General features: G+C 40.5%; 1 protein-coding gene across 1 annotated transcript; it reads right to left on the bottom strand.

The window, feature by feature from the left end:
• Positions 1–362: 362 nt before the first annotated feature.
• On the bottom strand, positions 363–17,656 carry LOC120304575 (phosphatidylinositol transfer protein beta isoform-like). The gene is made up of 12 exons (XM_039335341.1): positions 17,549–17,656; positions 14,913–14,943; positions 14,580–14,725; positions 14,412–14,503; positions 13,485–13,492; positions 12,945–13,019; positions 10,488–10,571; positions 9,998–10,075; positions 8,134–8,244; positions 5,665–5,787; positions 4,564–4,645; positions 363–1,791 (listed from the first exon to the last, which is right to left on the bottom strand). Exons 1-11 carry the CDS (start codon positions 17,566–17,568, stop codon positions 4,598–4,600), a joined length of 816 nt encoding a protein of 271 aa, XP_039191275.1. The 5' UTR covers positions 17,569–17,656; the 3' UTR covers positions 363–1,791; positions 4,564–4,597.
• Positions 17,657–26,312: the final 8,656 nt, after the last annotated feature.

The following is a 26,312-nucleotide window of genomic DNA, read 5'->3' on the forward strand; positions in this document are numbered from 1 at the left end:
TTGGGCTGGGCCAGCTGGTGGCCCAGCCGGTGGTCGGCCTGTGCCATCTCTGCCGCTTGCCAGCTACGCCTCGGCTGGCGCAGGAGGTGGCACCACGCATGTGCGGCGCTCCCGAGCAGGGAAATCCTCGACTTACGACCAGTTGGGTAGTCCTTGACTTACGACTGGTTGGGGTCGCGGCATTAAAAAGGTTGAGAACCACTGGTATAGAGGGAGTCAGAAAAGATAGAAAAGCAAAACAGAGCAGCTAATGAGCATTGAAACATTCTTACTTCTGCAGGATGGGGATCTTGGTCAGCCACACATATCTGCAAATATTATTTCAGCAGTATGCCAATGTTTGTAATTATAAAGTTACTGAGTTAATCACCCAGACGGTCTTTAATTGGACAGCACAAATTAAAACAGATTATGACAGAGCAAGAATACCATTGGTGTCGTTTTGTCTCTCAATTTCTTGCAATTGTGCTTTTTAAACCTAATTTCTTCAGAATCAGTGCCCAGGCAAACAACTCAAAAGATCATCTAGGCAGTTCCCCTCTCTACCTTGTTTTCCAAATAAAAAACAGAATTCCTATCTTCTAGGGTATGAAGCCAACCCACCAGAAAAACACACATTTACACGTGGGGTCTTCTGTCGAAAGTCTATGATAATCTGGGGTGCAAACAAATAATGTGTTGAAATTGCATAAAATATCTCATTTTGATCTTCAGTGCACTGAGAGAACACAAATTACAAAAAAGACTGAAATATACAGCAGTCATTGACTCTCACCCAATATAAGAATTAAACAAGAATTCAGTTTCAAGTTTATTTACCGTTTTACTTTTTAAAAAAGATTTTCAGTGTTTTCTTTTTTAAAAAAAATACTGTTCAGATCCTTGAACTACAGCCCAGGGCCTCCAAGTCTGTTTCTTTCTCCTTCAGCTCCAGGAAGCTTGAAATGCTTCTATGCACCTCTTCCCCAAATGGAAAGCTATTTGCTTTTCCTGGTCCCCTGAAACAGGAGGTAGAGGCGAGGGCAAGCAAGGAAAAGGATCCTGAATTAAAGTGCAGGTCCCAGTGCTGTTTCAAAGCAGAAAAATATAGCAGGAAACTGTCCCACCAAATTTTGATGATGCAGTTTATGCTGTGTCTGAAAATCAGGTCAAATGGGAGACACATTTCTGCCTGTAACTGGCCCTGTCTAGTGGCATGTTTGATCCCAACATGTAGCATGCATAGGAAAACTCCTGGAGTGGAAACTTCATTCCCTCCCCCCCACAGCTCTGGAAGCTGAATGCAGTTTCAAAAAGGGAGAAACAGTTTTCATGGGTGACTTAAAACTCTCCACCATGAAAGAGAACTAACTATATTCCTAACTTTAAATTTCCCCCTCCCAATTCAAATCATCTTTCCCCCCCACTTCCTATAAATTCCTCACCCACCCACTGAAGTATGATTCTAAAAATATTCAGATTAATGTTATTAATATTCATGCATTCCTGACTCTGCAGTGCGAAAAAGGGAGATGCCCCGCCCACCCCTCAAAGGTCCTTGTCCCCTTTGACATCCCATTCATGCGGTAAGGACACCTATTAATCCATGATCAGTAAGTAATATGCAGCAGTTTCATGGGGCTCCCCAGGTTGGTAAAATCGGGGACATCTTGGAATATCTTAGGACCAAATGGATGGAATGAAAGAGAGAACCCGTCTCCCCCTTCCTAGGTGACGAGGAGGAGGAGGAAGAGGGAGAAGGCAGAGTCCCACAAGGATAGGTCCAATCTCAGGTCAGAACGGGCACTGCATCTAGGGTAGAAAAGAGACAGGGAGGAATGAGCAAAATGCAGTATTTTCTCTATGGAGGTCTAAACCTGAAAAAGTTTAATGAAATTCAGCCTTCTCTGACTTACACTTTGCATAAATAAATAAGAGTATTCACGCCAGGCCTTGGGTGGCAACTGCTTGTCTGCCTTGCTTTCTATTTTTGGATGCTTGGATGATGTATACAAAACTTCACACATATGAAACAAAGACCATAGCCTGTGGAATCTACCCCCGTTTTAACTAGAAAAGTATTTCTTGACCTTGGAAACTTTTAAGATATATGGACTTCAACTCAAGAATTCCCCAGCCAGCATGCTTAAAGTCAGAATGGGACAATTCACCGAGGGACAACTCGCTGCGGGCCAATTCAACAACTCAATTTAAATATTTAAAACAATTAGAAAATTATTTTAATTTTTGTCACTGACATTTCATTTTGGCCATTCATTCTTTTGCATCTTTTCTTTAATTATTCTATTCCACCATTTCTTTGTTATTAGTGTAACTCTTGTCCTGCAGTGAGTTGATTATGGCACGTCGGTCGCAGTGAGTTGTCCTAGACCCGTTTAAAGTTGCCATGGTTGAGGAACACTGAAGGACCTTGAGTTCCATTAATGAGAGCCAACTATGAAATAATTGAGGGAAGCTTGGAGAATCAGTCCCTGCTTCCCTTGAACTAGACACCATATATAATGCTACCAATTTACATTACAGTCTGCATAGATCAGGAAGTCTAACAGGAAAAAAGTCTATTACAGGAAATAAATACTACTTTGCAAATATACACATTGAGCAAAATTTCAGCTATGGCCTTTTTTTTAAAAAAAAATAAGAATATTTTTCTTGCTTTCATTAAACCAGACATTTCAAACTCATGACGTCACATGACATCACGCAATGTATCAGGACTGTTTTGCCATTGCCGGCAATGGGGAGGGAGCAGCTTCCGCGTGATGCGTCTGGCCCGCGGGCCGGCAGTTTGACACCCCTGCATTAAACAATAGAAAATCCAAAACCTTAGCTCCTCTATTGCAGTCATCAAACTGTCCTATATAATCTAATGAAAGTTCTGCCCAGTTTAGACCTACCTTTAAGATGCACTTTTGGATATGTGGTCTTAGCTGATGAAGATGAAGACAATGGAAGATGTGTATTAATGAGTACAAACTATTCCTCATTACTGAAAGCTATTTTTTTTCTCAATTTCACTTGAATGTAAAAACTACTTTAAAAATCTGAGGCCTTGCTTTAAGTCTTCGACTAGCTAACGAGCCATGATGGTGCAGTGGTTAGACCGTGATTAGTGGTTATTGCAGGCTAACTCAGCTCACTGCCAGGAGTTTGATTCTGACCAGCTCAAGGTTGACTCAGCCTTCCATCCTTCCAAGATCAGTAAAATGAGGACCCAGATTGTGAGAAGCAATATGTTGACTCTGTAAACTGCTTAGAGAGGGCTGTAAAACACTGGGAAGTGGTATATAAGTCTACGTGCTATTGCTATTGCTAAAATATAATAAGTCCCAAAAGGAAGGATTTTTAAAACTTTATTACCTGGAAGAAACTCCTGGGCCCCAAACTTGTTCTTTTGGACACCAGGCTATAATCTTCAAAGGGGATCTTTCAATCAAAATGTCTGCCATTCTACTTTTTAAAGCAGATTGCTTGTGGCTAGATTGCTTATTGTATCTATGCTTACATTCTACACTTTAAAGTGGAATTTATAGTACAGATTAATGTAGCATTCTTTAAAAAATATTCTATGATCTATTTCTCTTTTATAATTACATGAAGCAATTTAGGCATACAAATAAAGTTTAGATGAATGCTAACTGACAGTTTAAACTAGCTTTCCTCCATCAGATGCAGTTCAGATGTTTGAGGTTATAAATCATAGGCTGGCCAAGAACAAAGAGAGTTTCAACTCAACACATCTGAAAGATACCAAACTGAGGAAGTTACATTTATGCTTTGTTGGTTAAAAAAAGTAGCTAGTATGAATCTGCAAACCCTACTATTTATTTGAATTTATAGTTCTAATCGTAAGAATGTTTCAAAAGTAATACAATGCAAATTGTGACGTTGCCTTAAAATATCCCTACTAATTTTAGCTTTATATGCTCTTCTCTCACAAAAATGATCTATACCATATTGACCACATCTGCTCAGACAGATCTCAGCTAAATAAGATGTGACAAATCTTTTCCTGTGCATGCAGCCCTCTCAGTTGATTCAAGTAAGCCAGGAAATCAATGATTAGCACTAATTTCCTGGTTAACCAAAGCCAAATTTTAAATCATGAATTAATATCCTAGCTTGCACTAAAGCAGACAAATTATTTTTATTATTGTTTTGTTTTGTGCCCTTGAATAAGTGTTGACTTCTGGCGACTATCTGGATAAGTACCTGCAGTTTTCTTTGCAAGTTTTTTCAGAAGTGCTTGCCACTGCTTTCTTTTTTCAGGCTACAGAGAATGACTGGCTCAAGGTCACCCAGTTGGCTTTGTGCCTTAGGTGGAACTAGAACTCACAATCTCCTGATTTCTAGACTGATGCCTGAACCACCACATCAAACTGGCTCTCTATGGCTAATTATAGTCTTCTTTTTTAGTTTACTTGCACTGGAATGGGAAGAGCAAAGGTTGTGTGTGGCAAACATCATACATTTTTATTACGTTAAACTGAGACATGAGCTTTTGAATCAATTCATTGCATTGCTTTCCAGTATGCTATTTATTTCACCCCCGTTTTTTCCAACCTTGTCATTTCTTCGTCTAGGAAGCAGGGGGCATTCATTCATCCCCGACAGTCATGCCTCTCACTGTGCCCTTCTGGCGGATCTGCAATAGAATATAGAATTTCTGGTTGAATGGCTTTTTTGCAAGAATAATTTCCTAATGGGTTTGGCCCACTTCAGTTTCTCCTAGCCTTAATTCCACTTGTCAAAACAATTTTGTGTTTCCTAGCAATAATCAAGTACAACTGAATTCAAATGAATTTACATATTACTATATTTTAATCATAGGTGGCTGTTTATAAATATACAACCAAACGGACGGCTATATAGAGCAGCGTTTCTCAATTTTGGCAATTTGAAGATAATTGGACTTCAATTCCCAGAATTTTCCAGCCAACATGGCTGGCTAGAGAATTCTGGGAGTTGAAGTCCTCACATATCTTCAAGTTGCCAAAGTTGAGAAACACTGCTACAGAAGCAAGAGGCTACTTCTCCTTTTTAATTATTTGGTATCAAAAGAACAAAATAGCAATGGCACTATGGGAAATAGCCAGGCCAATTTTTAAAACCTATTTGAAAAGTTTGTGGTGGAGAGGGTTGCAATCTTTCCAACTCAAAATAGATAATTAAGCCCTTCACAACATGGTATTACTAAAATGTGATGGGTTTGCTGCTGTTACTATACTTGGTCTTAGCCCCAAAGCTGAGGAGTAATGTTTTTGATACTAATTCCAGCAATGATATATCTTGGAGATAAAATATAGCAGACACAAAAAGGTTGGGAAGAGACTACATATGGATCACATATCCCTCCCATATTATAGATTATTAATGTAATTTTTTTACATCTTCCTACTACTAAGAAAGTCTTTTTTTAAAAAAAAATCTTGTTATTTGCACCCTTTTAAGAATAAAACATGATTTTCAAGAAAAAAAGCACATTTGTTGCATTTTTAGCTAGGATCCTTCGTTTTATAAAATACCCTTGTATTCATTTCCTTCTATAGAAGAATAAAGGATTTGTCTCTCATTATAGCAGAGACTTTCCATGGGGAAACAAAGCCACTTGACTACCCCATCCAGTACATACTATACTCCCAAACTGATAACCATCCTTAGTACCTCATCAAGCTCTTTCTGCGTCTCGTCCTCCATCCGCCGGATGTCAGCCATGCTTAAATCCACCCACTTATCCAACCAGCAAAAGAGCTGCCTATGGAAGTTGGTAAAGAGGCGTCTTTCTTGCTGTCAAAGGGGAAAGAGAAGCTTTTAAGAAACTGAGATGCTGAGAATATAAGATGGCCCAAATTGGGAATGAAAAGTAGTTTTCTAAGCCTTTAGACATCAAAGTCACAGGAATAAATCTAGGCTAGGTTCTTCAGACAGAAAAGCAAGACTGGCAGCCATTTTGAATCACAGATAGTCTTTGACTTACAATCAACAATTGAGCCCAAACTTTTTGGTTGCTAATCAAGGTACTTGTTAAGTGAATTTTGCCCCATTTTAAAATCATTCTTGCCACAGTTGTTTTTTTTTTATTATTTTTTTTTATTAAAGAGTTTTATAAATTTTACAAAAAATAAGAAACAATACAAAAACAAAAAACAACATATACAAATAAAAAACAAACATTACCCAACAAAACCCCCCTTCCCCCACCCCTACCCAAACCCCCCCCTTCCCCCCCCCAGGACCTCCCAGAGCAGAATATAGGCTTAATTAAAGAAAAAGTTAAAAAAAATTATATAAAAAAGAATATAAAATAGAATATATATATATATATATAAAGTTAAAAATTATGAAAAAACTATATAATATTTTTTATATCAAATTTAAATTGTATGAATTTTATCCATTTATCCCAAACAGCAAGAAATTTCTCTTGCGTTTGTCCCTTTAAGAAAGCCGAAATCTTTGCCATTTCCGCCAAATGAGACACTTTAAGAAACCATTCCTGCAATGTAGGCAAAGATTCCTTCTTCCAATATTGTCCTACTAACAGCCTCGCAGCTGTTATCAAGTTTAACATCAATATAATCTCCTTTGTATCACAATCAGTAACTATACCTAACAAAAATAATTGTGGAGTAAATTTTACCCTCCTTTTAAAAATTCTCTGGATATTCCACCATATCTTAATCCAGAATGCTTTTATCTCTCTGCACGACCACCAAATATGATAATAAGTAGCATCCATACAACCACATCTCCAACATTTAGGTTGTAAGTCAGGGTACATAAAAGACATTTTTTGTGGATCAAGGTGCCATCTATAAAACATTTTATAAAAATTCTCCCTTAAGTTCTGTGCTTGTGTAAATTTGACATTTCTCACCCAAATAATTTCCCAGGTGTCCAATGGAACTGGCTCACCAAAATTCTGCGCCCATCTAATCATACAATCTTTAATTAGTTCCGTTTCTGAATCCAATTCAACTAAAACCCCATAGATCCTCTTAATGTGGGTTTGTCTTTGATCCTTCACTTGCTTAATAAGATTTTCATCTTCTCTGTGAAAACCCACCTTACAGTCTATCTTCCATCTATCTAATAATTGCCTATATTGGAACCAAGAATAAATAATATTTTCTTGTGCTAACTCTTCCCGTAATTTTAACTGCCAGTTTTGTCCATCCCATTTAAGTAACTGTCTATAGGACACCATATCCATTTTAACCCCTCTTTTTATTCCTTCTATTGCATGCCAAGGTACGGCCCATAATGGTACTTTAAAATCACTTTTGTAATATTTTCTCCAAACCCTAAGTAAAGAAATTCTTAAGATATGAGATTTAAAAGCCCAATCCATTTTTTTATTAAATATTAAATAGGCATGCCACCCAAAAAGTAAATTCCATCCCTCTAAGTGAAGTATATCAGAATTTGTCAAATTTACCCAGTCACTAACTAATGTTAAAACCACCGCATCATAATATAATTTCAAATTCGGCACCTTGAGTCCTCCCCTCTCACGGAAATCTTGCATAATTTTAAATTTAACCCTTGGCTTTTTCCCTGCCCAAATAAATTTAGTCTTTGACTTACAATCAACAATTGAGCCCAAACTTTTTGGTTGCTAATCAAGGTACTTGTTAAGTGAATTTTGCCCCATTTTAAAATCATTCTTGCCACAGTTGTTAAGTGAATCACTGCAGTTGTTAAATTAGTAACACAGTTAAGTGAATCTGGCTTCCCCATTGATTTTGCTTCTCAGAAGATCGCATGATTTCCCAGACAATGCAACCATCACAAATACATGCCAATTGCCAAAGGTCTGAATTTCTATCACGTGACCACGGGAACACTACAATGCTTGTACACGTGAAAAATAATGTCACTTTTTTCAGTGTTGTTGTAACTTCGAACAGTCACTAAACGAATGGTTGTAAGTTGAGGACTGCCTGTAGTTAATTCTGTGCTTCTGAGAAAATGGCCCGATGTTTACTGGACTCAATCTCTCTATCCTATTATTCCATAAAAAGCAATATCTGCTTGATATTATTGAGGGGGGACTTTCCCCCCTCAAACAGAGCTTCAGATTCCAGCAAATTTCCTCAAACCAGGGCAAACAACTGTCCACCTTGAACTCACCTTTTGGATAAACTTTTCAACCCTTCCCTGAAGGCCCCACCAGCGGAACTTCACAGTCACAAGTTTGTAGGCACACATGTGGGGACAATCTTCATTATTGGCTAGTTCCCGCTAACAGGAAAGGAAAAAAAAGGGGGGGGGGAGAAAGAATAAAATCAGAAGAGTTAAGGCAGAACCAGGATGTGGTATTTTGTCCAAGTGCATGTGACTTTTGAATGGCATGCCCAAAGTCACACTCCTCCAATACATTCGTATTGGACATCCAGAACACAAATGAAATTCAATTTCACAGATTTGGTTTGTGATTAAATACAGTTACAGGTAAATCCTTGCTTAGTGACCATAATTGGCACCGGCCACTTCATTGCTAAGCAGAAAATCACCTGACTGCCAAAAATTCTGAATGTCACTTCCCAATTATTAAGCAAACTGCCAGTCATTGAGACATTAGGTAACCAGAACTTGTGGTTATATTCTGCATTCGCTCTGCTTGTCATGACACTTGTTGTGAAGTACCTAAATGGCAATCATGTGACTACATAATGCTGCAATAGTTGTAAATCCACTTCAGTTGTGAAGCATCCAAATGGTAATCATGTGACCCTGAGATGCTTGGATGGTCATAATTGTGAGAACTGGTCACAAAGCTAGGTGTTTTTAAACATCATCATAACTCTAACAGTTACTACATGAGGACTATTTGTGCTATCATCTCATTGCAATCATGTATGGGGTTTTCCTTCTGACACAGGAAAGCATGCAGAGCACATAGAATTTGTGGACCAAGAAAGGAGGGAGGCCTTAGATGGAGCATGCAGCAGCATCTGAACTCAATGGCCTTTCCCACTGGAGGGAGGCACAGGGTAATTTTTCTAGACTTTTTCCTCTATAGCCCTTGGCTGGACTCAGCCCCATTTTAAACTCATGCTAGTTTCTCCCACGTACCAAATTTGGCCCAGTTCTGTTCAGAGGGCTTCCCAAAGATAGACAGGTAGAGTTACAAGCCATTTTACATAATTCTCTATTTTTATCATTCTGTTGGGTTGGAAAGAAGTTCTTAAAAAATTGTAATACTACTCAAGGCTTGGCGAGGGCATAGGTCTTCCCTTCTTTCACCCCCACAAATCCTGGACATTTTAAAATAATGTTTCTCTTTGGTGAAACACCTGAGGGCAACTTGAGAGAGGCAAAAAGAGCAGATAATGGTAAATCAAAATTTCCCACATAATTTTTTTTTATCCAGTTTGCATTTTTCAACAAACAATATACTTGAAAAAAAAAACTTTATCCCTCCGGACAACCCTTCAAGTGAAGAAAAGAGAGATTGCTTTTCTTTTAAGGCATTCGTGTTAGGCTGAGAAAATAATGGCTGGTCTGGGACCATCAGATATATTTTAAAGACAAGGCAATCAATTTCATGCTATTAATCTGTCATTTCCATCCTGGTGCTCTCCAGATGCAGGCTGGGGATGGTGGGAGTTGTATAGCAACATTTTCAGAGGATGTCAAATTGTGGAAGGCTAGTCTAGCACAGCAGAGGAGTTGTGTGGCATAACTACACCTCTGAAACCCATGGGCAGCTTAAGTCAGCCCAGCGGAACAACACTGTGTATGAGCAAGGCTTATAATTCTATGGAAAAAAGCAGGACTGATCTCCTATTTTAGATGAGAGATAACCTGATAACCATAAACATTTGGTCAAACCAAATTTGGGGGATTCTAACGAGGTTGCTTCTTTTCAAGCCTCTCTTGGAATCTAAAATGCCTGAATGCGGGGGGGGGGGGGGAGTTGGGAGGGAGGAGGGCAGGCAATCAAAGATGCACTAAAAAGCCAGTTTCCTTCTTTTTGTGGGGTAGATATTACCTTCCAGTCGGGGCCGAGAGGGCCTCTGCCCGTCTTCAGAGATTTGAAAAGAGCTGGATCTTCATCTGGTTTGTAATCCTGAAAGAGAAAAGAGTTGAGGAAAGGTGGCAGCATGCAGGACAGAAGTCCTAGCAAACTGTGATGTGAGGAAGAATCTGAATAACTATTTTTTAAAAAAATAGTTAGAACAAGTCAACGCATTTCCCGCTACAGTTAAGCAGAAACAACTAGCTTAGCTACAGAGGAAGGTTGAAAAAGGCAATGTTTAACATCCAAAAGTCAGTGAAAAACAAAAGAGACTGAGGATGACACCAGAACTTAAGCAAGCTGTTAGTGGAACTGGTATAGGTCATCATCACTACAGATTAATTATCTGTAGCCCACCAGAGTTTCCCAGTCCTCTTTTCATGACTCAGAATTGTCCTGCCTTCATCTCAGGTCACCCATCTTGCCAACTGCCAAGGCCACAGCCCAGCCAACATCTTCTTACGTCATCTGATACGTGTGTCCGATCACCAATGTCTATGTGAACAACTTCCACATCTTTCCAAGTATCTGCATCCAGCCCATGGACCTGCAAAGGAGAAATTGCAATTTCAGAAGTTACTGACAATATCAAAGGTAGGTGATTCTGGTGAATTTCTGCTTACGTTTTATATGTATTGATGATATTTTAGATCAGGGGTTCTCAACCTTGGCAACTTTAAGACTTATGGACTTCAACTCCCAGAATTCCTCAGCCAGCTGGCTGAGGAATTCTGGAAGTTGAAGTCCACAAGTCTTAAAGTTGCCAAGGTTGAGAACCCCTGTACAGTGAGTGAGTTCACACCTCATAATAAGGCACACAACTTTTTACAGTCTGCCTTTTGAGTAGCCTGCCTAGAATTGCATTCCAAAATGAAGTGGGTGGGACCAGGACAAAAGAATTTGATTGAATTTTAATTATTATTAAAATGATTAGAATGATTGCTCTCTGTTCATTTATTGAAAAGTTTAAGAAATTATCATTAAAATATTTTTAAATGAAATATTTATTAATTCCCATTTCCATAATTTACAGTTTGATAACAAGCTCTAAATATGGATCGTCCTGTGGCCACTTATGAAGCACCAACAAAACTACTTTTTTAGGGTAGGTTTTTGCTCAGGTTAACAGCTATATATAGATCAGATAGTCATGGTTTCAGAACATCCAACCGGTTTGAAACTATGTTTTTGTTGACTGTAAATATAGTACAATATGATGTGTGAACAAGGAAGTATTCATGATTTTTTTTATTTGATCATTGTTTGCTGTAAGGCCTTTTTTAAGCATCTAACCAAGACATAATTATGTAAGTCAAGAGTTGTTTTTAAAAAGAAAAAAAAACCTTTGGCATTAGCTATGAAATTTTAAATGAACCATGAAAATTTTGCTTGTCTAAAAGACTGGCTTATGTCTCTGGCTTCTTTAACAAAAAGAAATATGACTAGATATGTGAATGTAGCCATTATCTAAAATTGCTGCCAGCTTTCTTTTAATCTATGGGATCCCTAGAGACTCTTCTCCAGCTGACTTCCTTAGTTTAAGGATAGGTAAGTAGCATATGGAATGCTATCTTCTTGGGGACTTCAATCAACTTTTGGAGTATTTCGTCCAGGACTTTCTCCAATTTTTTCTATGACATATTGTCGTCAAGTTAAAGCCTGTTGCATTTGCTTGAACTTGCTTGATACTTTGAATGCTAACCTATTTAGGTTCTGTATTACTTCCTTTTGTCCATTGCCCTGTAGAATCTTGTTTCATTGGGCTACTTTGTACATCATGATTAAACATAATTCTTTTGATTTTGAGGTACTGCGTCAAGCAAGATCTTGCTCCAGCTTCTTTGCTTTTTAAAAAATCTGTTTATTCTAAGTGCTTTATTTCCTATTAAATGTGTTACACAATGCATGAAATCTCATTGTTGACATCTGCCTAGATAACACAAACCACTTCTGGAGAGGAAGATTTATTTCTGAAAAACCAGAGTCACTCCCTAAATAATCAAATCAGTCTTTTCCAGAACTCCCCAAGAGAACATTGGATTGTTCTATGCCTCAAACATGGAGTTTAACACATCCCAATTATAACAACCCACAGTTTAACTGTAATTAAAGTGGACTGGGATAACATGTTAAATTCAACATCATACAGACCCTAATGGCTGGATTTGAACAATATGGCAAGCCCCAAGGAAATAAAGCACGGCTTAATTTCCCATGTCACATTAAGCCAATAAGCACATAAACGTAACAATTTTAAATTTCACTTCTACATAATTAGCCAGACATGAAAATAAATGCTGATAGGGATATGTAAAGCTGAATTCTCTGAACCACAATGATTCAGCTGTTCCAAAGATTTTCTGGAAGCTAACTCTCCAAACCAGAATAAGTCAGTGATATTCTCAGTGTCCCCTAATCATGGATTAACCGCAGTTTTATTTCTGGGTAATAAAACTTGAGTCCAGCAATGCAAAATCTTATTGCCTATACAAGCAATCCTTGACTTACAATTACAACTGAGCCCATTCTATTGCTAAGCAAGACAGTTAAGTGAGTTTTGCCCCATTTTATGACCTTTCTTGCCCTGCAACTGTTAAGTGAATCTGGCTTCCCCATTGACTTTACTTGTCAGAAGGTTGCAAAAAGTGATCACATGACCCCAGGACACTGCAACCCTCATAAATGCATGCCAGCTGCCAAGCGTCCAAAGTTTGATCAGATAATCATAGGGATGCTGCAACAGTTGTAAGTGTGAAAAATGGTCATAAGTCACTTTTTTCAATACCTCTATAACTTTGAACTAAACAAATGGTTGTAAGTTGAGGACTACCTATAAAGAATAAAATTCGGTACGATTTAGGTACCCCAATTATTTGGACTGTTAGCATGCAATCTGTTAGATTTGCATTCTTCCACTTACATTTTCATGTTCACCTAAATCGGGTTTGTGCCACGTTTCAATTTTGACAAAGAAATCATCCTTCATGTACTCATTCTATTGAAGAGGAGAAGGAAACAAGGTTACAAGAATTCTTGGTGCAGACAATAGAACCTGCAAACACTAAAGGCCACAATTGTTGGGGATATGTTACCTTGAATCTTCTGAGTCAATTTGTACAACTATGAATTGACTATAACGATTCAATTCATAGAACAGATGAACCCCGTAAGACGGTACGTATTAGAGCAGGGGTCCCTAACCCCCAGTCTATGGGCCAGATCTGGTCTGTGAACCATTGTGAACTGAGCTGCGCAAGGGGCAACGAGCACATGAAGCTCCATTTGCGCAAGCAGTGAGCGCGCGTGTGAACTTGTCCCCTCTCCCCACCCCACCAGCAGTTCACATAGCCAGAAAGGTTGGGGACCCTGTATTAGAGGAAACAGATGTGTTCAAAAGGCTATGGGGAAGAATAAACAGGGAAAATGCCCCCCATAGCTACCCATTTCAGAACTCACTCACCGTAATAACTGCAGCAGATGAGGCCAAAATAAGGGAAAAGACAAAAAGCATATTAGTGTGGCAAAGCAACACAGAAAATCTTGCTAAATTACATCTTATTATTCCATCCCAACAATAAAAGTACAGTAATAACGATGCATCTCAAACTGTCATGCTAGAATCCAGCACTCAATAAGCAGAATGCATCAGAGCTGAGAAATCTAGAAATGGATGTTTTGGGATCCAAGCATTGCATTTAACTTTTTTGGGAGGACTCAGGACCCAGCGGCATGAAGAATGATGCCAAGAGAAACTGCTATGTGATTCAGAGCCCGGATTTTCAATTTTTCTCCTGGGTTATGGAGTACAATTTGGGCACTTTTCTTTCCTTTTAAAAAAAACTTATACTAAAACTTTTATTATGAATTCCTTTTTTACTGTTTTTTTTATTTTATTTTAGGCAAATGCATCTGGAAAAGGGCAGAGGTGGCCAATCCAAGCTATTGAGTATTAGCAGACTTATTTTCAATGTGATGCTTAACATCGTAGAAAGTGAATCAGAGAATATAACAGCAATTATATCTAAATGTTCCATTGCCCTCTGACCAATTTTGTAGAACTTTGGTATTTTCAGATTACATGCAGCAATAATAATAATAATAAACAGAGATCTGTTGGAAAATTATACCAAGCTCCATCCACCCTCTGCAAGCACCCATTCTCAATTCAAGCAGGATTTATCATGAATGGGTGCTCCCTGAACCTCTGGCAAAACACTGCTATTTGCCACTGAGAATTTATACCAAAAATAAAATTATCTTATTCAGTAACATATGGAAATTTTAATGTTTTCTTGAATTATAGAACTTGAACGACACCATCCTGGTCAATAATAGTTTCTGTCAATACTAAAGAGGTTTTTTTCCCCCCCCCCTCCCGCAGGCTCACCCGTCCGACAGTAAGGATAGGCATTCCAGGCTCTTTCGTGGACAACAAGGGACCCTTCTGGGGCAAAAATCTTGATGAATCCTGGAACTTTGCTGTGGGAGAAAGAAGCAAGAGAAGGCTTCAGATCCAGCATTGCCATCAGCTGTCCACACCCAGGATGGTTCTTACCTCTGAAGGTGGTAGATCTTATGAGTGTACTGCCCCTGCTCTCCCTCGTGTTGGTAGGGCTCATTTTTCAGCACCTCTATTCCTTCACCACCACCAGTGTTGTTCTTACTAGCCTCAGCCACGGAAAATAATTGTCCCACTTGATACTGAAGATGGCAAAAAGAGAGAGGAGGGTAAAATTCTGTTTCCCCTGAGAGAAAGGAAGGCTACTGATAGCTATTGTGAGTGGAAGGCAAAGCAAGTCAGAGTGTGACAAGTTCTGAACTACCCACAATCTTTATCAGTGGGGTTAATAAAGGTGTGAATTCCCTCAGAGCAAAGTTTATTACTCACCTCTTCTACGGAGCAAGGTAGTACCACCCGACTGGATTTTTTTTGTTGCAGGGGAGGAAAAGAAAGAGAAGGAAAATAGTTAGATAGGTTTCTCCCAATTTTCAGTCCCTCCCATTTTTTACTATATAAAAAGAGTGTATGAATGTACTCATACAAATATAGTATTTAGGTAGAATAGAGCCAGGAGTTTGATCCTAATGGGCTCAATGTTGACTCAGCTTCCATCATTTTGAGGCCCCAGATTGTTGGGGGTAATAGGTTGACTCTATAAACCGCTTAGAGTGTTTTATAAAGTGGTATGTAAGTCTAAGTCCTATTGCTATATTTCATCAACAGATTAACTGTGATAGCTTAGAAAATACACTGAATTCTCTGAGCTACAAAGGATCCTTCACAGGTTTGCTTACCAGACCAGATGCAACAGATTCAGATTAGATTTTTATTCTTAATTTGTTTTTAATAGCTCTTACAAGAAAAAAAAACTTTAAAAGGACATGATCCTTTTGGTTTGTTTGCAATAAATAGTCCCATTAATCACTAAAATATTTATTCTCATCATTCCTGCCTAAAGAGATCTGAGATAAGAACCTTTCAAATCATTTTGCTTCAGCCACAGAATTTTACAGTGCATACAGACAACAAAACCTTTCCACCTTTTCTTACCAACTCCCTTTTTAACCCCCTTCCCCCTTTTTTGCTTTAAAAAGTCATGACAAAAATATTAAATTGTTATATAAAAATAGTTAGGTACAATTTTGATTGCTAGCACTAGAAGCTATCCATCTGAAAATATTTTAAAGGATGTGACTAAGTTCAATGGGATAAAATCCATAACTATATTAAGTTACAAAGCAATTTATACTGAATACTGCAGTTTAGTTGATGGACATTATTATTCCACATTACGTCTCATTTAAAAAAGAAATCTCAAAGCAATTATAAACATATATGCAGAGCGCAATTGGTTTCAATTATACTCTGAGTGGGAGGTTTATTTAAGGAATTATCATAAATTAAACTTCTCAACAGTCACTTCTCTATCCTTATTTATTAAATTTGCAAGGCCATCTAACTGCCATGAGACTTAATGAAGAGGACAAAAAAAGATTACAAATACCAAATAACAATAAAATGACAGAAATAATTATCCCCATTTTACTTCCACCTGAGCTAAGGAAACTTGTTGCCCTAAGGGGCTTTTTTAGTAGTAAATAATACACTTTTTTTTAGTGTTTTGAGGCAACAAATGGCTTGGGCCATTATGAACAAGCAGACAGATATTTGTGGACTACAAATTGTGTAGACTCTCCTTTTTTGCAAAGATAGCAGAAAGATATCGGCGCCTAAGAAACACAACAGATCATTGAAAACTTTATAGTTTAAAGTATGCATGTTTCAATATTGATTTGCTATGTTAAAGCCACCTGACTTAAAAAGAGAGTCTGGTCAGCTTACAAAATATCAAATACAGAACAAAAACAAAGTTAAAAACTATCCAAACAAGATAGCAATGATAACATTCAGAAAACACAGCAAGCTAACACCCTAATTTAGCAATCCAAATTATCAACCAGGCAGGAAACAAAGATATTATCAAAAAAGTTTTAGCCTTTATGAGACATATAATAAAGGCAAAATCTCTGAGTCCAATTTGAATTCTAGTGGTTTCATAACTATTTCTACGTGGATTTCTTGGACATTATAAAAAGGTGAGCACCAGGGCATTCTAGGATTTTTTTAAAATTGTCTAATCTATCACAAAATGTTGGTATTTCCTGTTGGCTCACCCATGCACTAACCTGAATCAACTTTGACTTTTGAGCATGAAAGCAATATAAATAAATATATTCCTGTCCTGGCATGTTAGCAAAGAAAAATCTGTTGCAAACTTTCCTATATACTGCTTAAGCATGATTTGCAGTGACACTTTGCATTTCCATATGTCTGTTTTTATTCTAATTAAGTTGCACTAAATCTATTCCTAAAGTACAACAGGTTCTATACTGGAAAAGGCAGCCAAGAAACTATTGTGATACTCCCTAACGAACTCTCTCATATTTATTATTGAAGATTAATAAGTTATTGATGTTGGGAGAGCAGTAATTAAGAAGAAAATATCTTCTCTGAAAACAAGGAATGAGTCAGTTCTAAAAAGTAGATAACCGGCTTTGTGGTAGTGTGTTATTCTTAGTCTCCTCAACTGGATGCCATCTGTGAGCAGGAAAGAAGCTGGAAGAAATACGGTGCTTTCCGAAGCATTGAGACACAAGAAGCATGCTGGCTGGGAATAAAGAAGTTTTAATCCAACCCCTCAGTTAAGGCTGTTCAGAAAACAGCAAAAAGTGCTACTTCGAACTCAAAGTAGTTAAAGAACCCATTTCATCCAAATGTCAGATCTAAACTAAGATTGATAATATTTTCACAGCATCCAAAATATAACATGAAATAGTTCTGGACTATATAACCGTTAGGTGCTACATAAAACAGTCAAATAAAGAGGGGGGAGGGGTAACCGTGTATAGCAGCTCCTGCGTCCCTCAGTTACCTACCCCCTCCCTTTATGAGCCCCTCCCACCTTCCATTAACTCTTGCCCCCCTGCGCACCTCTCACCCACCCCTGCCCCTCCAGTACTTACAACTCTTTAATGAGCACCATCCCTCACACCCTTCCAGCGTCTCGCACGCCCAAAGCACCGTGCCTTCTCTTCCTGGTCCCCACTCCCCGGTCATTGACGCCATTTCCGCCCTCACTCCAGCCACCACTTGCCCAGACCAGCCCCTTACGACGCCATTTCCGCCCTCAATCGGGCTTCTTTTTTTCCCGGCAGAAGCCGCCGAAGCAATGAATGGGCGATATGGAGCAGGGGTGGGTCTTCCTGTCGGACAGATAATTGCCTCTTGATTGGCAGGGCGGCAGATTCCGGAAACGAATACAATAGCCCACCTCGCGAGGAGGACTCAGCCGAGTTTTGCTGAGGCGTGTGAAGATTTCGCCCTGAAATACAAAAACAGCAAGCTCCGCTGCTTTTATGGCTAGGCATATATCGATTTTAGGAAACACCGAGCCACTAGTACAATGTAAAAAAAAAAAGATATTGAGACTCTAGAAAGTGCAGAGAAGAGCAACAAAGATGATTAGGTGACTGATGGTTAAAACATATGAAGAACGGTTGCTGGAATTGGGTATGTCTAGTTTAATGAAGAGAAGGACGAGGGGGGACATGATAGCAGTGTTCCAATATCTCAGGGGCTGCCACAAAAGAGGGGGTCAAGGTATTCTTCAAAGCACCTGAAGGCAGGACAAGAAGCAATGGACTAATCAAGGAGAGAAGCAATCTAGAACGAAGGAGAAACTTTTTGACCATTACAACAATTAACCAGTGGAACCACTTGCCTCCAGAAGTTATGAATGCTCCAACACTGGAAGATTTTAAGGAGATATTGGACAATCATTTGTCCGAAATGGTATAGGGTAGTGATGGCAAACCTTTTAGAGACCGAGTGCCCAAACTGAAACTCAAAACCCAGTTATGTATTGTCGGTGCTAGGTGGGTGTGGCCCATTGGGTGGGCATGGCTTCGGTGGTAACGGCAGACTGGGTGGGATTAAAAAGTTCAATCAATCAATTCCAACTTTGTGAGATTTTTTTTTCCATTATTGTTGTTAATTGCGAAGTCGTGTCCAACCCATCGCGACCCCATGGACGACGTTCCTCCAGGTCTTCCTGTCCTCTACCATCTTCTGGAGTCCATTTAAATTCACACCTACTGCTTCAGTGACTCCATCCAGCCATCTCATTCTTTGTCGTCCCCTTCTTCTATTGCCCTCAATCTTTCCCAGCATTAGGCTCTTCTCCAGTGAATCCTTCCTTCTCATTAGGTGGCCAAAGTACTTGAGTTTCAACTTCAGGATCTGGCCTTCTAAGGAGCAGTCGGGGTTGATCTCTTCTAGGACTGACCGGTTTGAACGCCTTGCAGTCCAAGGGACTCGCAGGAGTCTTCTCCAGCACCATAGTTCACAGGCCTCAATTCTTTTGCGCTCAGCCTTTCGTATGGTCCAACTTTCACAGCCATACATTGCAACTGGGAAAACCATGGCCTGGACTATACGCACTGTTGTTGGCAGGGTGATGTCTCTGCTTTTTAGAATGCTGCCTAGATTTGCCATAGCTTTCCTCCCCAGGAGCAAGCGTCTTTTAATTTCTTGGCTGCAGTCCCCATCTGAGGTGATCTTTGAGCCCAGAAAAATAAATCTGTCACTACCTCCATTTCTTCCCCATCTATTTGCCAGGAATTGAGAGGGCCGGATGCCATGATTTTGGTTTTCTTAATGTTGAATTTCAAGCCAACTTTTGCACTCTCCTTCTTCACCCGCATCAAGAGGCTCTTTAGTTCCTCTTCACTTTCTGCCATTAGAGTGGTATCATCTGCATATCTTAGGTTGTTGATATTTCTCCCGGCCATCTTAATTCCAACTTTTGATTCATCTAGCCCTGCCTTTCTCATGATGTGCTCTGCATATAAGTTAAATAGGCAGGGTGACAGTATACAGCCTTACCGGACTCCTTTTCCAATTTTGAACCAATCAGTGGTTCCGGTTTTCGGTTCTCACTGTTGCTCCTTCTATGACCCACAGTAATAGGGTTTCTAAGAGACAAATGAGAGGGTCTGTACTAAGAATTCACTCCATCTCTTTAAAGGACTTGCCACAACATTTGTTGTGATGCCACACAATCAAAGGCTTTTGGCATAGTCAAAGTGAAGTCAGAAGTAAATTTTTTTTCTGGACTCCCTTAGCTTTCCTCCAATGATCCAGCATATGTTGGCAATTTGATCTCTAGTTCTTCTGCCTCTTCGAAATCCTGCCTGTACGTCTGGTAGTTCTCGATCCACATACTGCTGGGGTCTAGCTTGTAGGATTTTAAGCATAACTTTACTAGCATGTGAAATGAGTGCAATGGTGCGATAGTTTGAACATTCTTTGGCATTGCCTTTCTTTGGAATTGGAATGTAAACTGACCTTTTCCAATCCTGTGGCCACTGTTGAGTTTGCCAAATTTGCTGGCAAATTGAATGTAGCATTTTTACTGCATCGTCTTTTAAGATTTTGAATAGGTCAGCTGGAATACTGTCACCTCCATTAGCTTTGTTGTTGCTCAGATTTTCTAAGGCCCATTTCACTTCACATTCTAGGATGTCTGGTTCGAGGTCAATGACCATCTCATTGTGGTTATCTGGGATGTTAAGCTAATTCTTGTATAGTTCTTCTGTGTAGTTTTGCCATCTCTTCTTAATCTCTTCTGCCTCTGTTAGGTCTCTGCCATTTTGGTCCTTTATCATGCCCATCTTTGCATGAAACGTTCCTTCATATCTCCAATTTTCTTGAAGAGATCTCTGGTCCTCCCTATTCTGTTGGTTTCTTCTATTTCTTTGCACTGTTCATTTAAGAAGGCATTCTTATCTCTTCTAGCTACTCTCTGGAATTCTGCATTCAATTGGGTGTATCTTTCTCTTTATCCTTTGCCTTTCACTTCCCTTCTTTCCTCAGCTATTTGCAAAGCTTCCTCAGACAGCCATTTTGCTTTCTTGCATTTCTTTTTCTTTGGGATGGTTTTAGTTGCTACCTCTTGTACAATGTTGCGAACTTCCATCCATAGTTCTTCAGGCATTCTGTCTATCAGATCCATTTCCTTAAATCTATTTGTCACCTCTACTGTATATTCATCAGGAATATGATTTAGTTCATACCTGAGTGGCCTAGTGCTTTTCCCTACTTTTTTCAATTTAAGCCTAAATTTTGCAACAAGAAGCTCATGATCTGAGCCACAGTCAGCTCCTGGTCTTGTTTTTACTGACTGTATAGAGTTTTTCCATCTTTGGCTGCAGAGCACATAGTCAATCTGATTTCTATGTTGACCGTCTGGTGATGTCCATGTGTAGAACCGTCTCTTGGGTTGTTGGAAAAGAGTGTTTGTTATGACCATCGTATTCTCTTGACAAAATTCTATTAGCCTGTGCCCTGCTTCATTTTGTACTCCAAGGCCAAACTTGCCTGTTATTCCGGTTATCTTTTGACTTCCTACCTTAGCATTCCAATCCCCATGATGATAAGGACATCATTTTTGGGTGTTAATTCTATAAGGTGCTGTAAGGCTTCATAGAACCGGTCAATTTCATCCTCTTCAGCACCAGTGGTTGGGGCATAGATTTGGACTACTGTGATATTGAATGGTTTGCCTTGGATTCGAATTGAGATCATTCTGTCATTTTGAGGATTGTATCCCAGTATTGCTTTTCCTATTCTTTTATTGACTATGAAGGCTATCCATTTCTTCTGAGGGATTCTTGCCCACAGTAGTATACCTGATAGTCATCTGAGTTAAATTCACCCATTCCTGTCCATTTTAGTTCGCTGATTCCTAAGATGTCAATGTTCATTCTTGTCATCTCTTTTTTGACTACGTCTAGCTTGCCTTGATTCATGGATCTTACATTCCAGGTTCCTATGGAGAAAAGATCTTTACAGCATCGGACTTTCCTTTCACCACCAGATATATCCACAGCTGAGCGTCCTTTCGGCTTTGGCCCAGTCGCTTCATTCTTTCTGGCGCTACTAGTACTAGCCCTCTGCTCTTCCCCAGTAGCATATTGGACACCTTCCAACCTGAGGGGCTCATCTTCCAGTGTCATATCTTTTTTCCTTTTAGTACTGTCCATGGGGTTTTCATGGCAAAGATACTGGAGTGGTTTGCCATTTCCTTCTCCAGTGGATCACATTTTGTCAGAACTCTCTGCTATACCCTGTCCGTCTTGGGTGGCCCTGCACGGCATAGCTTATAGCTTCATTGAGTTACGCAAGCCCCTTCGCCACGACAAGGCAGTAATCCATAAAGGGGCAGTAATCCACTTTTCATACTGCACCTTTATTCAGATGCTACTTGATTTTTGTCTGCTTAGGGAGACATTTAGATCATGACACTGAATAGTTCTATAACTAATCTATAAGAGAGTCATAAGCTGCTTCCAAAATAATCGTTGATATTAACATACAGTACAACAACTATATAACTCATACAAAAGAAATTGCGAAGTAAATTCCAGGTTCAGCATTGTTCTAAGATACTGGATGCCTTATCCTTTCCATTTCTGGTTTTTTTTTTTTTTTTTTGCATTGTGATTTCTTAAAATTTTTCATTTTTTATCAAGATTTTCAATAATAAAATGGCATTAAAAAGTGTGCCACCTGAAAGCATAACTTGGGTCACAAGAGCAAATTCAGTGCAATCATGAGAGGCAGATCAATTTGCTTGAGAAATTCCATATTACACACTTCAGAGTATATTTTTCATGGAATGGCCTGGCTTTGTCTTGTTTTCTACTAGTAACCTATTTTCCCTGTAATACTTGGTGAATAATAAAATATTTCATCTTTGCAGAAACCAACAAGGAAACAGAAATAATGAATTTATATTGTCCTGATTTCCATAATTTCTTCATTTTTATCACTAAATTCATTGTTCAGCATTCCCACAAAGGACACCAGATGGTCCTTATAAAAATTATCCCATCATAGTGTCCTTGAAATGCAAATATTGAGGGAAGTAACAAGTCTCAATATGCCGAACTTCCATAATTGGCTAGAGGTGAGATTATAAATCAGTAACTTCAAATGAAATGAAGATTGAGGAATTATTTGTCTTCCTATAAATAGAGTTTGTAGGCAACATTGAAAATCCATAGATTTCTCATTCAGATTTATTTTTTTAAACTAGTCTCGACATTAATATTGATTTTTTTCCCCTTTTGGTGCATGCATGTCACACAGGATAGCTTTAATGTGATCTTATCTGGTATTTTGGAAATATCTGTTTCCATGTGACTCAAAACATTTATATTTTTCCATTGTTTTTATATTAAATTAACTTATTTAAAGTAGCTATATCCCATTATATTAATAGATATCTCTTAATTTCTGATGTTGAAATTTACCCTTTCAAATTATTTTTTCATGTGTTTTTTTTTAAAAAACAAATCTATTCAGCACAGGGATGAGGAACTGCTGTTTGTCCCCCCCCCCCAGCAAATCGGGGCAAATTACACGAATAGAAAAAGAAATCTACACATACAGAATAGGCATGCTGAGACTTAGATTCTTTGTGGTGATCAATAATCAGTGGCCTTGGGTTTCTTTGACTTGTAATGCTGCTATCCTAAGCACACTTACTTAAATGTGTATCTTATTGAATTTATGAGGATTATCTTTGGATAGATATATAGAGAATTACATTTGCAAGAAGTCTAACCCTACAGCTTTTTTATTTTACTGCCTGCTTCTCCAGTACAGGAGATGGAGAATCCACCAATGAGTTTTCTCTGTCTGCCTGCTCTTGAGACCAAGTAGCCAAACTTGACACGCCCCCTCTTGGTCTCAGCTCTTGAAGACGTATCAGGTTTGGCTCTCTCAACAGATAGCAGGTTAGAAATCCATTGGTGAATTCTCCTTTCCCTATAGTACCCTGAAAAATTGACTAAATAATAAATTTGGAATCCTCCCTTAATTTTTCCATAGCACTGGGATCAGTACTAACTCAGATCACAAGAGTTGAGGAGTGAGGGGTGGGGGGGGGGAGGCCTCTGCAGCTTTCCTTTCTTTATCTTTCCCCAGGGCTCTGGGGAAAACTTCTGAGCAGGGGCTGCTTGGAATATTCCTCATTCTTCCCCCCCTTTCCTTTGAGCTACCAGGCGAATTTCAGACTGCAGGTCTGAAATTCAGTGTGCAATTCAGGCCCTCCGGAGTCATCTCCGGCAGCCGGGAATGGTCGCGGACGCCATTTTGGTTGCCATCCAAGGCAACGAATTTAACCTCAGCCTCGTTCTTTGCCTGCCGTTCGGAAATAAGCTTACTGAGCACAATTTCAGTGCAGCGTCTAGTGCTGCCATCGCGATCGTCCCAGGCACCAGAATTTTTGCCTTTGAGGCCTGCGGAGGCCGTTCTCAGCGGAGGACAAGTTGCAGCCACCATTTTGGGGCCCCCGCCAAAGGCAAAAAGTTGCGAACGGCTTTCTTCGGCGTCCTCAGCATTCTGCCCTCCATCGGTGGCTCAATTTCCTCAGCCCTTTTAGGACTTTAATTCCCCGATTACACTGCACACCTCTGGGCACAAATAGCTAGGACAAGTCCCGGCAGCCACCATCTTGAATGCCACGTGGGAGCTTCTTTAGGCCCCACGAGGCCTACTCACAGTAGTTGGCCTGACTCAGGCCGCGTTTGAGATGTATGTTTCCTTCATCGCAAATCACTTACTGCAATACAACACAAATTGTTTAGCCGCCATTTTGAGCCTGATCCTTCCTTGCCAGGCCCTTTTTTTCAGGCCCTCTGCGCCCTTCATTGGGTCTTTTTCTGGTGCACCTTGACTGGCCACCTAAGGCCTCCGGACGGAGCCCAGAGTGGGTCCCCAACCGTGCTTTCGGCATCTGACTCAATTGCCGTGACCAAAGCCCTGATAGAAATTTTTCTGGTCAGGGGAGCAGTCTTGTTATTTGTTCCAATTTTGCTTCTGCCAACTGCTTGCCTATCAGAGCTTCACCTCAGTTTCCCGGAGACTGCTCAACCAGGATGGAGGACTCCACGATGCCTCAACCCATGAGCACTGCCTCCCCATCCTCCAGTTACGGCCGGCACAAATCCTCTGAACAGGAGGCGGCAGGCAAGCCAAAATCTAAGGCTAAGACCACTCTCAAGAAGCCTTCCAAGTTGGCAGAAAAGCAAGCCAGCCATAGGTACCAGGCTCTGGAGAAGGAGTTCTCCAGAACGCAGAGGCAGGCCGGATTAGAGATGGATCAAATGGCGGTCCCTGAATTTGAATCTTCTGAAGATTCAGGCCATAGAACTGGTACCGCCAGACTACAAGGGAGGGGGATTCTACTCCATCCTTTTCGTGGTTCCCAAGACCTCGGGGGGATGGAGAGAGATTCTAGACCTCAAGGGTCTGAACTATTACATCGCTTACAAGAAGTTCAAGATGCAATCACTCCAGTCCATCCTGGGGGGGCATCAGACAAGGAGACTTCCTGGCATCAATAGACCTCACGGAAGTATATCTCCACATCCCCATCCATCCAGCTCACCAGTGGTTCCTCAGGTTCTGTTACAGGGGCAGTCATTTCAGTACAAGGCCCTTCCTTTTGGCCTCTACTCGGCACCCAGAGTGTTCACCAAGATCCTGGCTGTACTAGCTGCCCACTTGAGGAAGGTACCGGTACGCATCCAGTGTTACCTGGACGACATCTTCATTCAAGCGTCCTCCTTCCGGGCAGCCCAGTGGACCTGGAACTCACTATTCAGGTCCTCCAACAGCATGGTTTCTCGGTCAACTTCCAAAAAAGCCAGACGGTTCCCTCATCCAGGCTTCTGCACCTGGGAGCTGTCATAGACATCATGAACTGCATGGTCTATCTCTCCCAGGAGCAGTTGGGTCAGCATCAGGGACCTGGCTTGTTGGGTGTACAGGGACTGCACCGTTCCACTGGTCTTACTCTCCCAGCTTCTGGGAAAGATGGTCTCCTGCATAGCCATAGTTCCCTGGGCCAGACTCCACTTGCGGGACCTTCAATGGTTCCTCCTGCCATTCCAGTGAGTGAATGCCAGCGCATCCAACCGTCAGGTCAGGCTCCCGGTCTACATCCTCAGGTCTCTACGCTGGTGGGTCACCCTTCAGGGAACTGGACCACATCACCATTACGATGGACGCCAGTCTATTCGGTTGGGGAGCCCATCTACAGTCTCAGTTTGTGCAGGGCCATTGGTCCCGCACAGACTTGAGACACAACATCAGTTGGCTGGAGCTCAGAGCCATTCCTTTAGCTCTTTGCCAATTCAGGCACTGGAACAAGTGCCGTCACGTATTGATCCTCACGGAGAACGTGGCATCCAAGGCACACATCAACTGACGGGGGCACCAGGTCCAGGTCCCTTATGTCCGATGCACGGCTACTGGGTTCCTGGGTAGAGTCTAACCTGGCCTTTCTCAGGGCCGAACACATCTCAGGGGTCGAGAACCAGCAGGCAGACTTTCTGAGTTGCTCTACGGTGGACCCCTCGGAATGGGGGTTACATCCGGATCTGTTTTCCGAGATCTCCCACAGGTTCGGCCATCCGATCCTCGACCTGTTTGCGTTGTCGACCAATGCCCAACTCCCCAGGTACTTCTCCCGCTATTATCTTCCAGGGGCGGAAGGGACGGACGCCTTGCGGACTCCGTGGCCACAAGGTCTCCTTTATGCCTTTCCTCCCCTCCTGCTCATCCCAGCGACCATCCGCAAACTACTCCAGGAGCAGGCGGAAGTGATCCTCGTGGCCCCGTACTGACCACAGAGGCCCTGGTTTGCCGACCTGATGA

The sequence above is a fragment of the Crotalus tigris genome, unplaced genomic scaffold (assembly GCF_016545835.1).
Source record: "Crotalus tigris isolate CLP2741 ecotype Arizona unplaced genomic scaffold, ASM1654583v1 scf7180000017639.5415321, whole genome shotgun sequence".
Lineage (NCBI taxonomy): Eukaryota > Metazoa > Chordata > Lepidosauria > Squamata > Viperidae > Crotalus > Crotalus tigris.